At 51.4% G+C, this 12468-nt stretch overlaps 2 protein-coding genes and 1 non-coding gene across 3 annotated transcripts; 2 read left to right on the top strand and 1 right to left on the bottom strand.

Annotated features, from left to right (window-relative positions):
* Window positions 1-159: 159 nt before the first annotated feature.
* slc49a3 (solute carrier family 49 member 3) lies at window positions 160-6939 on the top strand. Its single transcript, XM_057043504.1, is given in 11 exon segments — window positions 160-839; window positions 1653-1811; window positions 1902-2118; window positions 2752-2828; window positions 3025-3162; window positions 4536-4652; window positions 5235-5259; window positions 5262-5386; window positions 5609-5766; window positions 5834-5937; window positions 6306-6939. Coding segments are annotated over 11 exon segments (1473 nt in total). The 5' UTR covers window positions 160-671; the 3' UTR covers window positions 6491-6939.
* trnap-cgg (transfer RNA proline (anticodon CGG)) lies at window positions 5975-6046 on the top strand. The gene has a single exon. It is a non-coding gene; the product is annotated as a tRNA-Pro (tRNA).
* Window positions 6940-7109: 170 nt separating the features above from the next.
* Window positions 7110-12463, bottom strand: LOC130531449 (nuclear cap-binding protein subunit 1). Its single transcript, XM_057043477.1, has 23 exons — window positions 12267-12463; window positions 11650-11738; window positions 11465-11565; window positions 11233-11389; window positions 11054-11161; window positions 10826-10947; window positions 10662-10731; window positions 10349-10564; window positions 10181-10278; window positions 10036-10099; window positions 9844-9954; window positions 9675-9739; window positions 9540-9602; window positions 9390-9464; window positions 9212-9315; window positions 8917-9039; window positions 8664-8766; window positions 8507-8600; window positions 8329-8432; window positions 8132-8249; window positions 7905-8045; window positions 7721-7834; window positions 7110-7588 (listed from the first exon to the last, which is right to left on the bottom strand). Exons 1-23 carry the CDS (start codon window positions 12298-12300, stop codon window positions 7475-7477), a joined length of 2388 nt encoding a protein of 795 aa, XP_056899457.1. The 5' UTR covers window positions 12301-12463; the 3' UTR covers window positions 7110-7474.
* Window positions 12464-12468: the final 5 nt, after the last annotated feature.

The following is a 12468-nucleotide window of genomic DNA, read 5'->3' as shown; positions in this document are numbered from 1 at the left end:
ATATTATTTAATTAAATCGTGTTAGTTTTGCTGGGTGCTTTGCAGCGTCCAATTCAGAGAGGTAAAAGTTGGGAAGACGTCTCACTCTGTTTCCCCAAAAAGAGCGTAAATAAGCAGGCGTTGAGGGATCCGACATCACTAGTGGACAGAATAAATCACTAGTGGACAGAATAAATCACTAGTGGACAGAATAAAAAGTAATAATCCCTCTGGTCTGTGTGTCCTGTAATCTGTGAAATATGCAGCAGATGACAGCTACTTTTCAATGTGGAAAACATATGAGTAACAAATGAATAGAGAAGCTGAGTGGAATTAAATTTGTAAAAAAAAAGCTTAATATTAACGTATTTAACAGTAACCTACATTTTTGGAATTATTTAGTGAATTGCTAATTTAATGCACATTTGATAAATATTTCAGTTTTGTCTGTACTATAACAATGATCTGAACTGACAGAGAGAGTGATGCATCCTGTTTGTAGGAGATCTTTTGTTGGACACTCCCGACCTAAATCCTAAACTAACTTGTGCTGACGTCATCCGACCAGTCTCGCTTCACAGGTAACGTTTACCTCTGCGGGACATGCGGGGTCTGCGTTTATTTCGTGTCCATCCGTCCGCTGCTGATGTCCACAGTCGTAAACCAGTTTAAGCCTTGATGTTTCCGCCGATATGGAGAAGAACCGCAGAGGAAACTCCGAAGTTCGGATCGATTCCAGAACCGGTGTTCAGGAGATCCCGGAGCCAGAACAGAACAGGAGACCGCCGCTTTTTAAAGTCTACAAGAGGAGATGGTTCGTCTTGCTGGTGCTGTGTCTGTCAAGCTGCTGCAACGCGATGGTGAGTTAGCTTAGCAAGCTGCTAACGACCCGGTTCTGCTGCTGCGGGGTTCGGCTTCATCGTCACACCTGGGGCCCAACTCTCAGGAGTACTGAAAAGAGTGGTTAACATCCCCGCAAAGAAATGCAGTTTGAAATGGCTTAAGACTTTCCAATAAAACACCAGGAGGAAAATAAAGTTATAGTAAAGGTTCGCAAACAAGATCCCAACTGGTCATGTGACCGAGTGGAATTCATGTCAATAAATGTCTTTAAATTCTAGTTTCATAGGGGAGTTTGGCCATTTGACAGTTACAATGACCATTTTATTAATCAGTGTTAATGGTAAAATAAATGGGCTCCGTGCTAAAATCAGGGACCTTTGACCTCTGACCTCTGCCTAGTTGAATATTGAGTGTATCACGTGTAGGGGCAGGAATAATGCTCACTAAAGCCCTTTCAGACAAATGTTTCATTCTTAAACTAAAGCTCTGGTGGCATTTTGGAAAGGACCAGTCACTCAAAAGCTCGAGCGTCAGACGTGCACGTGTGCGTGCGCGCGCGCGCGCGCTGGTGCCGACGCGACTCTTCCATTCCGAGAAGTGAAACCGGCTCAGTTGTGTCAGCAGGTGGTTCCGCTCACGCGATGGGGGGAGGAGCTAAAGGAAAAAGTGCCCGCGTGTGCAATAATCTGAACCTACTTCCTGTCTGGGAAAAGTCACTTCCTCCCAAAACGAAGCCTGGGTTCATCTGTTGGTCCTCGTGGGGGTTTCTCCCTCAACACGACCGGGATCCAGAACCCCGACCCGCTCACATGTCGTCACGTCCTCCCCAGATATGGCTGACCTTTGCCCCAGTGGCCACCCAGACGTCCCAGTACCTGGGGGTCAGTCTGGAGGAGGTCAACTGGTTTTCCGTGGTCTTCATGGTGGTCGCCATCCCGCTCACCCTCGGCGCCACGTGGATGATGGACAGCCTCGGGCTGCGGATCACGGTACAAACTGCAGTTGAACTATTATGGGCTGTTCACTTTATTCCCTGCAGCTTCGTGACGTTTGTGTGTTTTTGTGCGTCCGAACCGCAGCTGATTCTGGGATCCTGGCTGGGCGCCGTTGGTGCGCTGGTGCGCGTCTGTGGGACGCTGGCGGGCGAAGGCGTCACGCTGCGCTACGCCGTGGTCATGCTGGGCCAGACCCTGGGCGCGCTGGGCCAGCCCTTCATCCTGTTCGCCCCCACCAAGCTCGCGGCGCTCTGGTTCCCCGATCGCCAGCGTGCAACAGCCAACATGATCGCCTCCATGTGTGAGTTCACCACACGTGTGACACTGGCCGGGGACCATCACCCATGACCTTTAGTGCTCCGGGGACCATCACCCATGACCTTTAGTGCTCCGGGGACCATCACCCATGACCTTTAGTGCTCCGGGGACCATCACCCATGACCTTTAGTGCTCCGGGGACCATCACCCATGACCTTTAGTGCTCCAGGCCTGTTGAACTATTATTGGTGACGCTTCAAACTAAATTATAAAAAAAATAACGCAGCTGTGCGCAGGCGCTGCAGTACCGTCTCCTGCCTGTAGAGGCCGCTGTCCGCCCCTTGAGTAATTATCTGCATTCACGTTTGTTTCTTTTCCTTTTAAAATAATTCCGTCAACCTGCAGATGTGTGAGTGATCGAAACACGAGCGTTATTTAGTCTGAGGTGAATGAGCGTCCGTGTCGGCGCTGCTGTCTCAGATCACCTGGGCCCAGTTTCCTCTGGACGAGCATGAAGGCGTCAGTTTGAGCCGGTTCTGAGTTAGAAATGAAGGGAGGTTGTTGCTCAACGAAGGGCCAAAGTTTGGTTCACGTTATCTTCGGAATGTCCACGGATCAGCAGCAGAAGGGCAGTTTTTGTTGTCCACAGCCTGACTTTGCCTCCTCCCCCTCGTAGGCAACCTCCTGGGAATGCTGCTCAGCAGCCTCGTCTCTCCCTGGGTCGTTACCGCACCGGCGAAGATCCCGACTCTGGTGGGTCCGGTTCACACCCAAATCCTTTCATCTGCTGCCTCTGATGGACGTTTTTTTCCCAAAAAGAGAACTGACAAAAAATGGGAAGGTTCTGTTTTGGAACGGTGGGCGGCGCAGACGTCCAGAACTTCCCAGAACTTCCCAGAGCGTTGTGGGAGCCCGACTCCGTTCATCTCTGTTTCTGTCCCTCCTTCAGCTGATTGTCTACGCGGTCCCGGCGTGCATCTCCTGTTTCCTAGCAACAGTGGGGATATGGAGCAGCACCCCCCCGACGCCGCCCTCGGCCGGCGCGGTGTCGTCCAGCTCCGAGCCGTTTTTCCAGGGAATCAAACTGGTGAGAACAAACGCGGCCGCATCCCCCTGCTGCTGGTGTGGGTCATCATCCAGGTGCAGCACATCTGCCCCCAGGTGCAGCACATCTGCCCCCGGGGCAGCACATCTGCCCCCAGGGGCAGCACATCTGCCCCCAGGTGTAGCACATCTGCCCCCAGGTGTTTCAGGCAGCAGGAAACAGGAAGTGGAGAAGAGAAGCAGGGGTTTGGCTCCTGAGCGGGTCGAATCCGCAGGTGTTCAGCGCCACTGGTGTCTCCTCCTCATGAAACGGAATTCTCCTCCTCCTCCTCCTCCTCTTCCTCCTCCTCCTCCTCTTCCTCCTCAGAAGAGGAGGAAGAGGAAGAGCCTCCTCCTCCGGAAGAAGAAGAAAGGAAGGCCTCCTCCTCCCCCTCCGAAGAGGAAGAAGAAGAAGAGGAAGAAGAAAAAGGAGAGGAATCCTAAGAAGAAGAGGAAGAAGAAGAGGAGAAGACTCCTCCTCCTCCCTCTCTAGGAAGAAGAAGAGGAAGAGGAAGAAGGAATCTAGGAAGAAGAAGAGGAAGAGAGAAGAAGAAGCCTTCCTCGAGAGGAGGGAGGACTTCTTGAAGAAGAAGAAGAGGAAGAAGAAGAAGAGGAAGAAAGAAGCGGAAGATCTTCCTCCTCCTCGAAGAAACCCCTCCTCTTCCTCTTAGAAGAAGGAAGAAGAAGAAAGAGGACGAAGAAGAAGAAGAAGAGGAGGAAGAAGACTTCCTAAGAAAAAGGAGAGTCCTCCTCCTCAATCTTCCTCCTCCTCTTCTTCCTCCTCCTCCTTCTCTTCCTCCTCTTCCTCCTCTAAGAATCCTCCTCCTCCTCTTGGAAGAGACTCTTCCTCTTCCTCCTCCTCCTCCTCTTCCTCCTCCTCCTCTTCCTCCTCCTCCCCCTCCTCCCCCTCCTCCTCTTCTTCCTCCTCCTCCTCTTCCTCCTCCCCCTTCTCTTCAGACTCCTCCTCTTCCTCCTCCTCTTCTTCCTCCTCCTCCTTCTCTTCCTCCTCTTCCTCCTCCTCTTCCTCTTCCTCTTCCTCTTCCTCCTTCCTCTTCCTCCTCCTCCTCCTCCTCTTCCTTCTCCTCTTCTTCTTCCTCTTCCTTCCTCCTCCTCTTCCTCCTCATCTTCCCTCCCCTCCTCTCCTCCTCCTCCTCTTCCTCCTCCTCCTCTTCTCCTCCTCCTCCTCCTCTCTTCCTCCTCTTCCTCCTCCCCCTTCTCTTCCTCCTCCTCCTTCCTCCTCCTCTTCTTCCTCTCCTCCTTCTCTTCCTCCTCTTCCTCCTTCCTCCTCCTCCTCCGGCTTCTCCCTCTTCTTCTTCCTCTTCTTCCTCCTCCTCCTCCTCCTCCTCCTCCTCTCCTCCCCCCCCCCATCCTCCCCAGCTCCTGAAGAACAAAGCCTACCTGGTGCTGCTGCTGAGCGGCGGCGCCGCCATGGCGACGTTCAGCGCCTTCAACACGCTGCTGGACCAGGTCCTGTGTGTCCAGGGATACACCAGCGTAAGAACACACATCAGCTACACAACACACATCAGCTACACACATCAACACACATCAGCTACACACATCAGCTACACACATCAACACACATCAACACACATCAACACACATCAGCTACACACATCAACACACATCAGCTACACACATCAGCTACACACATCAACACACATCAGCTACACACATCAACTATACACATCAACACACATCAGCTACACAACACACATCAGCTACACACATCAGCTACACACATCAGCTACACACATCAACACACACATCAGCTACACACATCAACACACATCAGCTACAACATCAGCTACACACATCAGCTACACACATCAACACACATCAGCTACACATCAGCTACACACATCAACACACATCAGCTACACACATCAGCTACACACATCAGCTACACACATCAACACACATCAGCTACACACATCAACACACACATCAGCTACACACATCAGCTACACACATCAACACACATCAGCTACACACATCAACACACATCAGCTACACACACATCTGCCTGGAGGCGTGAACCGGACCTCTCCGGCTCCGTCTGTCGCCTGTGTGCAGGACTTTGCTGGCCTCTGCGTGGCGTTGTCATCCTGTTCGGGGTTCTGGGCGCCGCTGCTCTGAGCTTCTACGTGGACAGAACCAAGAGGTTCACCGAGGTCGTCAAAGCCAGCATGGTCCTGACCGCCCTGGCCCTCATCGCCTTCTCCCTGGTGAGAACACGGTACCAAACCTGCTGAAGGTTCTGATCTGAGCGCTCGGCTGCGGTGTGACGGGAGGCACCGAGCTGGACGAGCAGATTTGTTCTGGGCGAACGGGAAACGTGCTGTTCCGGGCTCCCGGTTCTGTTCCTTACTGAATAAAAGCTCCGCCCCTTCAGGCCTCCTGTGGCCACATCAGACCCACGTTTGGTGGTTTTCCTCCCCCTCCCCCAGGTGTCCCAGCTCCAGCAGCAGCGAGCGGTCGTGGCGGTGGTCTGCTCTCTCCTGGGCCTGTTTGGTAACTCCGCCTACCCGGTGGCCATGGAGCTGTGCGTGGAGTGTTCCTACCCTGTCGGAGAAGCGACGTCAACGGGGATCATCGTCATGTCGGGGTACGAGGGTGAACGTTGACACCTGCACAAATGCGAATCCAACTTATTCCCGATCCGTCCTCCGCAGGCAGGTCCAGGGCGTCCTCTACGTGGTCCTCCTGCAGGCTCTGACCACCCGGATCACCGAGGCGCCTCTGTCCACCTGCCAGGGTGACGACCTGAGCTGGACAGGTGGGTCACCTGTGTCCTGGCTGCTCCTTCACGCTGTGGCTCGTTGGTCTAGTGGGATGATTCTCGCTTCGGGTGCGAGAGGTCCCGGGTTCGACTCCCGGACGAGCCCTCAGCGCTCCCGGTGGTGATGTTTTTGGACGAGGGAGGATTCCAACCTAAACACTGGCATTTAAAACCAAAGAGAATCACACTTGTCCAACGAGCAACACGCTCGTTTTGTTTTAATTAGCCCGTTTCTGAAGAGCATCTCGTAAATCCTCCTTATTCCAGAATAATAGCCGCTCCTAGTTTTAAACTCAAGCACCTTCCAGGTTGTGAGAGTCACCTGACCAACACCGTCCTTTTGTCTGGGTGTTTCTGGGCCACAGTGTCGATGCTGGTGCTGGCCGGACTGTTCTGCCTCTTCGCCTGCTGCTTCGTCGTCTTCTTCCACACGCCGTACCGACGGGTGGAGGCAGAAGAGGAAGATGCCAGCAGCAGCAGCCCGCTGCTCGCTGATCAGCCCCTCAACAGGGACCAGACCCTCAACAGGGACCAGACCCACTCCTCATAGGTCTCGTGGTTACGGCACCTCTCCACTAGAGGGCGTCACGGCAACATTTTACTCATTTTAGTATTTTTAACTTTTATACATTCAACAGTAATGTTTCGGTACGACATTTGTTTACTTGAAGGGAACTGAACTCTAAACTTTACAGAATGAATATTCCAGGAGTTCAGTTTCCCTAGAACCACTGTAGCCTCAATGGATGGTACCGCGTGCTTTAACTTTATGATGTTCAATTATTTCTTTTAAGATACATAAAACCAAATTTTATTAACTAACTAAACTGTAGTAATATTTTTTTTTTTTTTAAAAATTGTGCATTCCAGATGCTAAAATCATCTAATGCACTTTTTAGGCTACTTCTAATAGTTTTAAGGGGTTATCAAAGGCCAAAAAAAAGTTGATTTTAAGATTGTGTTCATATTAAATGAAATCTTTGAGTTGTGGAGCACAAATGTGGTAATTAAATGTAGCCTTTTTTCAGCCCTCTGGGGCCCCCTGGTGGCCCCGGGCCGCAAGCCTATTTAGAAAAAAGCTCATTGAGCCTTTAGGTTGAGGGGAACTATTTATCAGGAACTAAACGTTGCTGGCACCACGGATGGAAATGACAGACGGACACCCGGAGTTTAGACTGGAGAAATTTAATTTTTTCCCAATTCTACATAAAACAAATGTAAAAAATTAGAATGCTCTCTGGATTTGTTATTAGTCCGACCCGACCTGAAAATGCTTTCCTCAACTCTCACTTCTTCATTCAGACAGTTCTTACAGCTTCAAAAAGAGCCATTCTCAAATATACAAACAGGATGTACAGATGGAAAAACGGGTCACTTATCAAATCAAACCATTTGAATTCCAATTTTAAAAAGGGCAAAAACAAGATGAACATTAAAAAAAAAAGGTCATGGGGGGAATTCAAGATGCAAGAGCTGGTAGAATTAAGTTGTGTGTGAACACAAACACTGGGCGTCACGTGTGTGTGAGGGCGTCTCAGAGCTGCAGAGCACAGAACTGCTGGTACACGGCCAGGATGTGGTGGTCCAGCTCGGCCGTGAACAGCAGGTTCTCCAGCGTTCCCATGTACTGCTGGATGGTCACGTGGTGCTGTGGCACAAAGGGAAATGTCGAGGGAACATCAAAGACCAGCTTGGGTTCAGGTTGGGGTGAGTTGTGTCTGTGGAAGTCCTCACAAAGACAGCAGTACGAGGATGTGTGTGTGTGTGTGTGAGCCGTTACCATGAGGAAGATCTGCTGGAGCCGCTCGATGCAGTTTTTGTACCAGGGCGTGCTGATGTCCACGCTGCCCGTCTCACAGCGAACCAGATGTTCCGTCAGCAGCATGATGAAGCGCTGCCATGACGCACCAACACGTTACGGGAGCCAACGTGGAACCGTTTAAAACAAACGAACCCGGTTTTACCTGAAAGATGACCAGAAAGAGGTTCTTCTGCTCGCTCTGTGCCGACTCCACTTTCTCTTGCAGCCTCTCGATCTGCTCCTCCAGCTGACCCTCCTCATCCTCGCTGGCTTTGTCCATGTCCTCGTCGTCCCCGCTGTCCCTCTGGGAGACATCGGCACACACAACGGCTTTAATGACCACGTCTGGCCCGTCTGGCCCGGTTCAGTGGCGGTGACGCCCAAAGTTACCCTCTTGTGCTGTTGCTTCTCCAGCTTGTCCTTGGCTTCCTCCAGCTCCTGCTGGATCTTCTGGACGTGCTTGTCCATTTTCCGGATGGTGGAGTGCAGAATCTCCCAGATGTAAAGTCTGGACAGGGTTCATGTGGACATCGGTACGGCATCGGTTCCCCTCCTTACACACTCACGCTACGGGCTTGGCGACTCACCTGGTGAACTCATGCGCCATGTCCTGAGAGAAGAGCCAGTTGGCTACAGCGGCGCAGTCCGTTATCTGCGTCCGGATCATCTTGTCCACCAGGACCGCGATCATCTGGAAAGACGTCAACAGGCGTCACACCTGCAAGCGGCCGGCGGCGCCAATAGCTGGCGATGACCCGGGTTTACCTGCGGGTGATTCCTCCACACATCGTACACCACCTTCAGGATGTGCAGCTTCCCCTCGTCGCTCTCCGTCAGCGTCTTCAGGATCTCGTGGAACCTGGAAAATCCAAACAGGTTTGCACGGAGCGCGGCCTGGTTTATTCCCAGCAGAGGAACTCACTTTCCCAGGGCGCTGAAGGAGTGGCTGAAGGATTTGGACGCCACGCTGAGCAAAGTCTGCAGGAACACGTCGACCTTCAGGGGGTTGAAAGTCTCGCCCTCGTCTGGAAGAGGAGAACAAACAAAACCAGAGGCTGAGTGCCGGAGGACATTCCAGAACTCGCCCACTTCCCTTTGATGTAAAGGAGGATGTTTGTCTTTGGTCTGAGACGTCAAAGACGACCGACCAGCGCGGCAAAACCGCCAGAACTGACCGTCGTCGTCGTCTTGGTTTGGGTTGGGCAGCTCTTTGAGGATGGCCAGGATCTCCTCATTGGTTGCTCGGTTCTTGATGGCGTTCCCCATGGTGATGGCCACAGGGTATCCCGGCAACGAAGCTGCACGGAGGGAGAGCAAAGCCGGGCTGCAGATCAAGACTGTCTAGAAGGTTGAGCGAGAAGTTCCTCACTGCTCCCAGATCAGGAGCTGCTCGCTGCTCAGATTCCTGCTCCTTTATTTAATGGAATGATGAGTGGGAAGATGAAAGCATCAAAGATCCGGAGGACTTACAGGAGCTCTCCTCTCCATATTTGTAAATACTGATGGGTTCCGCTGGGATGAGCCCTGAGAAGGTGGGAGGGACGAGGTCCACGATCCGCTGGTGGTACGACAGCCTGCAGGGAGACGAGAAATGAGCGGCGTCCCCAAAGCCCCCGGATACAGACGTGGTCGGAGGAAACGTGCACACCTCATGCACTTCTCCAGGACCTCTTTGACAAATTTGGGTTTGGGCATTTCCTGATCCACAGCCAGACAGTCAGACCTGGAAAAGACAGCGAATGATCACCGGACGGCTAAGGAGTGATGAACAGCTCATGGGGGGGGGGGGCTCACTCACCAGTCATCCCAGCTCCATCTGAACTGGAAGTTGCTCAGGTGGTGAGAAAACCAGTTGATTAGTCTGGAAACACAAAGGTGAGAGTGAGGCTGTGTGTCCCACAGGGGGGCTGCCAGCGTGCTGAGGGGGGGTCACCTGTCTATGCAGGTGGTGTTCATGGTGTCCAGTCGCATGTACATCATCTCTGTGGCCTGGGCCAACTAACGCCCACCTGTCAAGGCCCAATCAGCACCACATTTGTTCACAACACCACAGATTCATTAACGGACTTGTTGGAAAGGTCATAATCAACTAGGGGGGATACGACTTGTGGCAACGAGCCCGGCTGCAGTTTGCAGAGCTCGATCAGCAGCGTGGTGTACATGACGTCGATGTGGGGGGGGACGGGCAGCTGGAACAGCTCTCCAAAGATCACCTGAGCAGAGGGAAACGCCACTTTAAAACACTCATTCCACGGTCGTTACCGCCCAGCCACCATCTATCGAAGGTTTCGTGCCTCCACGATGTGATAGTTGAGAGGAATCTTGTTTTTTCCAGGGTAGCTCAGCAGCTGTGCAGCACTAACACGGAAAGGAAAAGACAGGAAGTGTTAAAACACTGCGTAACGAAGCAGAAGCAGCAGGCTGAAGGCCGCCACCCACCAGGTCTTCCTCTCTTTCCAATGGGTCTTGATGATACAGTGCAGGTTTTCCTCGATTACAAATCTCTCCACAGAATGGCTGCCAGGCATCACGGGACCCTGATGGTGAGCAGAGGAACGCTAGCCTCCAGTATCACCGCGCAGCATTGGGCTAACTGATCTTTTGTACCTCTGGGGCGTCAGTGTAGTCGAACATGCGGAAGACCACTCGGGGCATGGGGTACTGTGCGTCAGGCATGTGTCCTGGAGGGGTGAAGGGGGGCAGGTTGTGCTGCAGCGCCTCACACAGCACGCTGTCAAAAGCAATGTAGGGCCGGAGGATGTGGCGCTCCTGCCAGCGGTCTTTCTTTAGCTTCTGAATCTGGGCCCAAAGACAGTCCAGGTACTGAAGAAAGAAAGAGAAGCTTGAGAATGAGCCAAGGAAGAAAGAAAGAACATCATCTCGCCTGAAACCGTCTGTACCTCGTCCCCCCATGGCTTACCTCCTCCTGTGGGTGTGGCTTCTCTGCCGTCCACACCTGCAGCATGGGTACATGTGTCTTTACTCTCCTCCTTGGAAAACAATAAGTGGTTTTTCAGGCACCAACACATGAAGAGAACTTTACAGAAGCACTGAAAGAAAACGTGAGAACTGCGACATCCTTACTTTAGATAACCTTCGATCTGACTGAGCAGCCGGTCCATCTCCACATCTTTCTTCTCATAAAGCTCTTTTCCAACCCAGGGAAGACATGAAAGCACCACATATACAAACCAGTCCGACCGAACCTGATGATACCAACAAGACGTCTTTAGAAGAACAAAAATCCAGAAAACTCTTGAAACAAGTGCGAGATAAAAGAAGTGAACGTGCACTGGGGGCAGATGCAGCTACCTGTGGGACGTCTTCCTCCTGAGTAACACTGACAAAGTTTTCAAACATGGCCACCATCGACGGAGCGGCGATCACATGACAGTTGACCAAATCGGACAGAAAACGCACCTACAACAAAAGCATCGCGTGAAAGAACCCACACGCGCATCATTTGAAGTGCTTGTAAAGCACCAGCTCACCAGGTGAACAGCTTCATCATACAGGTTGTTTTTCAGCGTCTCCTTGAGTTGCCTGATCATGGCCTCCACAAACTCGCCCCCAAAATTGTAGTTCCGGGCGTTCAGTAGGCCGACTAACGTGGTATACACGGTCAGCTTCTCCGGTAGAAGGCGTGCACTGCAGACAAAACAAGGTTTTAAAATCTCCTGATCAGACACTAATCTAGAGCGTGAACTGCTGGCCAAAACTTACACTGCACATAAAATTCGCAAGATTTTGTTTTTGTAGTTTGGAAGGTCTGCTTCCAACACGCCTGCCAGACCCTCCAAATTGCTCTCCAGTGAAGATGTACTCTGAAAGGGAAGTGTAATCTTTTAGGACTTGCAGGTGCTTTTATTTGAATGGAGACAGGTGATGCTGTGTGAGGCTGTTTTCACCTTCTCACCAACGCGACATATCAGTGACTCCAAGCGGTCTTCGATTTCAATGGGTTCTGAGGTCCTCCGCCTTTTGTGGGCCTGTCCTCCTGGAAAGAGTTGGAAATAATAGAAAAGTGAGGGAAAAATCAAGAGGCAAAAACCTCTCAACGCAAACCAAATCATGACTTGTGCAGCAGTATAAAGCATTTTATGCTCGGGTTCAATGCACAACACATGCACGCTGTTCGGTTCACCTTCAAATAAACATCAGTGGATCACAACTAAGAGCACATTAAATGAGGTATCGCCTTTGAAATGATTAACAGCACGTTTCAGCTGAAAGGTTTGGGTGGGTTACTGCCCCCAGAACGGCAAGCTAGCTGTAGCCTGGGGTGAATGAATTCACTCGCCACCTTACCCCCGCTAATCTTTTTAGTTTAATAAAACCACAATAAACTCATTTAATTTGTCTCGTTTTATGTGTAGATTGATTTGGAGGGCGTTAGTGTTGCACCGTAGGATAATCTACAAACACCGAACCTGAGAGCACCACAACACAGCAAAACCAGCAGCAGGCTAACACGCCTGCTAACACTTAGGAACCACACGAACGAATGAAACCAACGCGGACCTACCGTCATTATCGTCGGCGTGTCGTCTCCTGGACATTTCTACAGGCTTCAAGTCGATGGGGAAATTTATTAAAATAAAAAACGAACAAACAAACAACTGATTAGTAAGCTAAATTAGCTTCTAGATCTTCCAGCGCCGCTGTGGGTGCAGAAAAATAATAGCGGTCTCTTTCAAGATGTGCGCTTCCGGGGCGGCCAGAGTTCA

This window comes from Takifugu flavidus, chromosome 9 (genome assembly GCF_003711565.1).
Source record: "Takifugu flavidus isolate HTHZ2018 chromosome 9, ASM371156v2, whole genome shotgun sequence".
Taxonomy (NCBI): domain Eukaryota; kingdom Metazoa; phylum Chordata; class Actinopteri; order Tetraodontiformes; family Tetraodontidae; genus Takifugu; species Takifugu flavidus.
This window is presented reverse-complemented; position numbering and strand designations above follow the sequence as displayed.

What these genes read in the sequence shown, in the direction of transcription:
- LOC130531449 (XM_057043477.1), bottom strand. Translation starts at nt 12,300, where the DNA reads ATGTCCAGGAGACGACACGCCGACGATAATGACG. An exon ending in TTGCGAATTTTATGTGCAGT is followed by an intron (nt 11,390 to 11,464) that starts GTAAGTTTTGGC and finishes TTTTGTCTGCAG; the next exon opens with TGCACGCCTTCTACCGGAGA. An exon ending in ATATGGAGAGGAGAGCTCCT is followed by an intron (nt 9,040 to 9,211) that starts GTAAGTCCTCCG and finishes CCCTCCGTGCAG; the next exon opens with CTTCGTTGCCGGGATACCCT.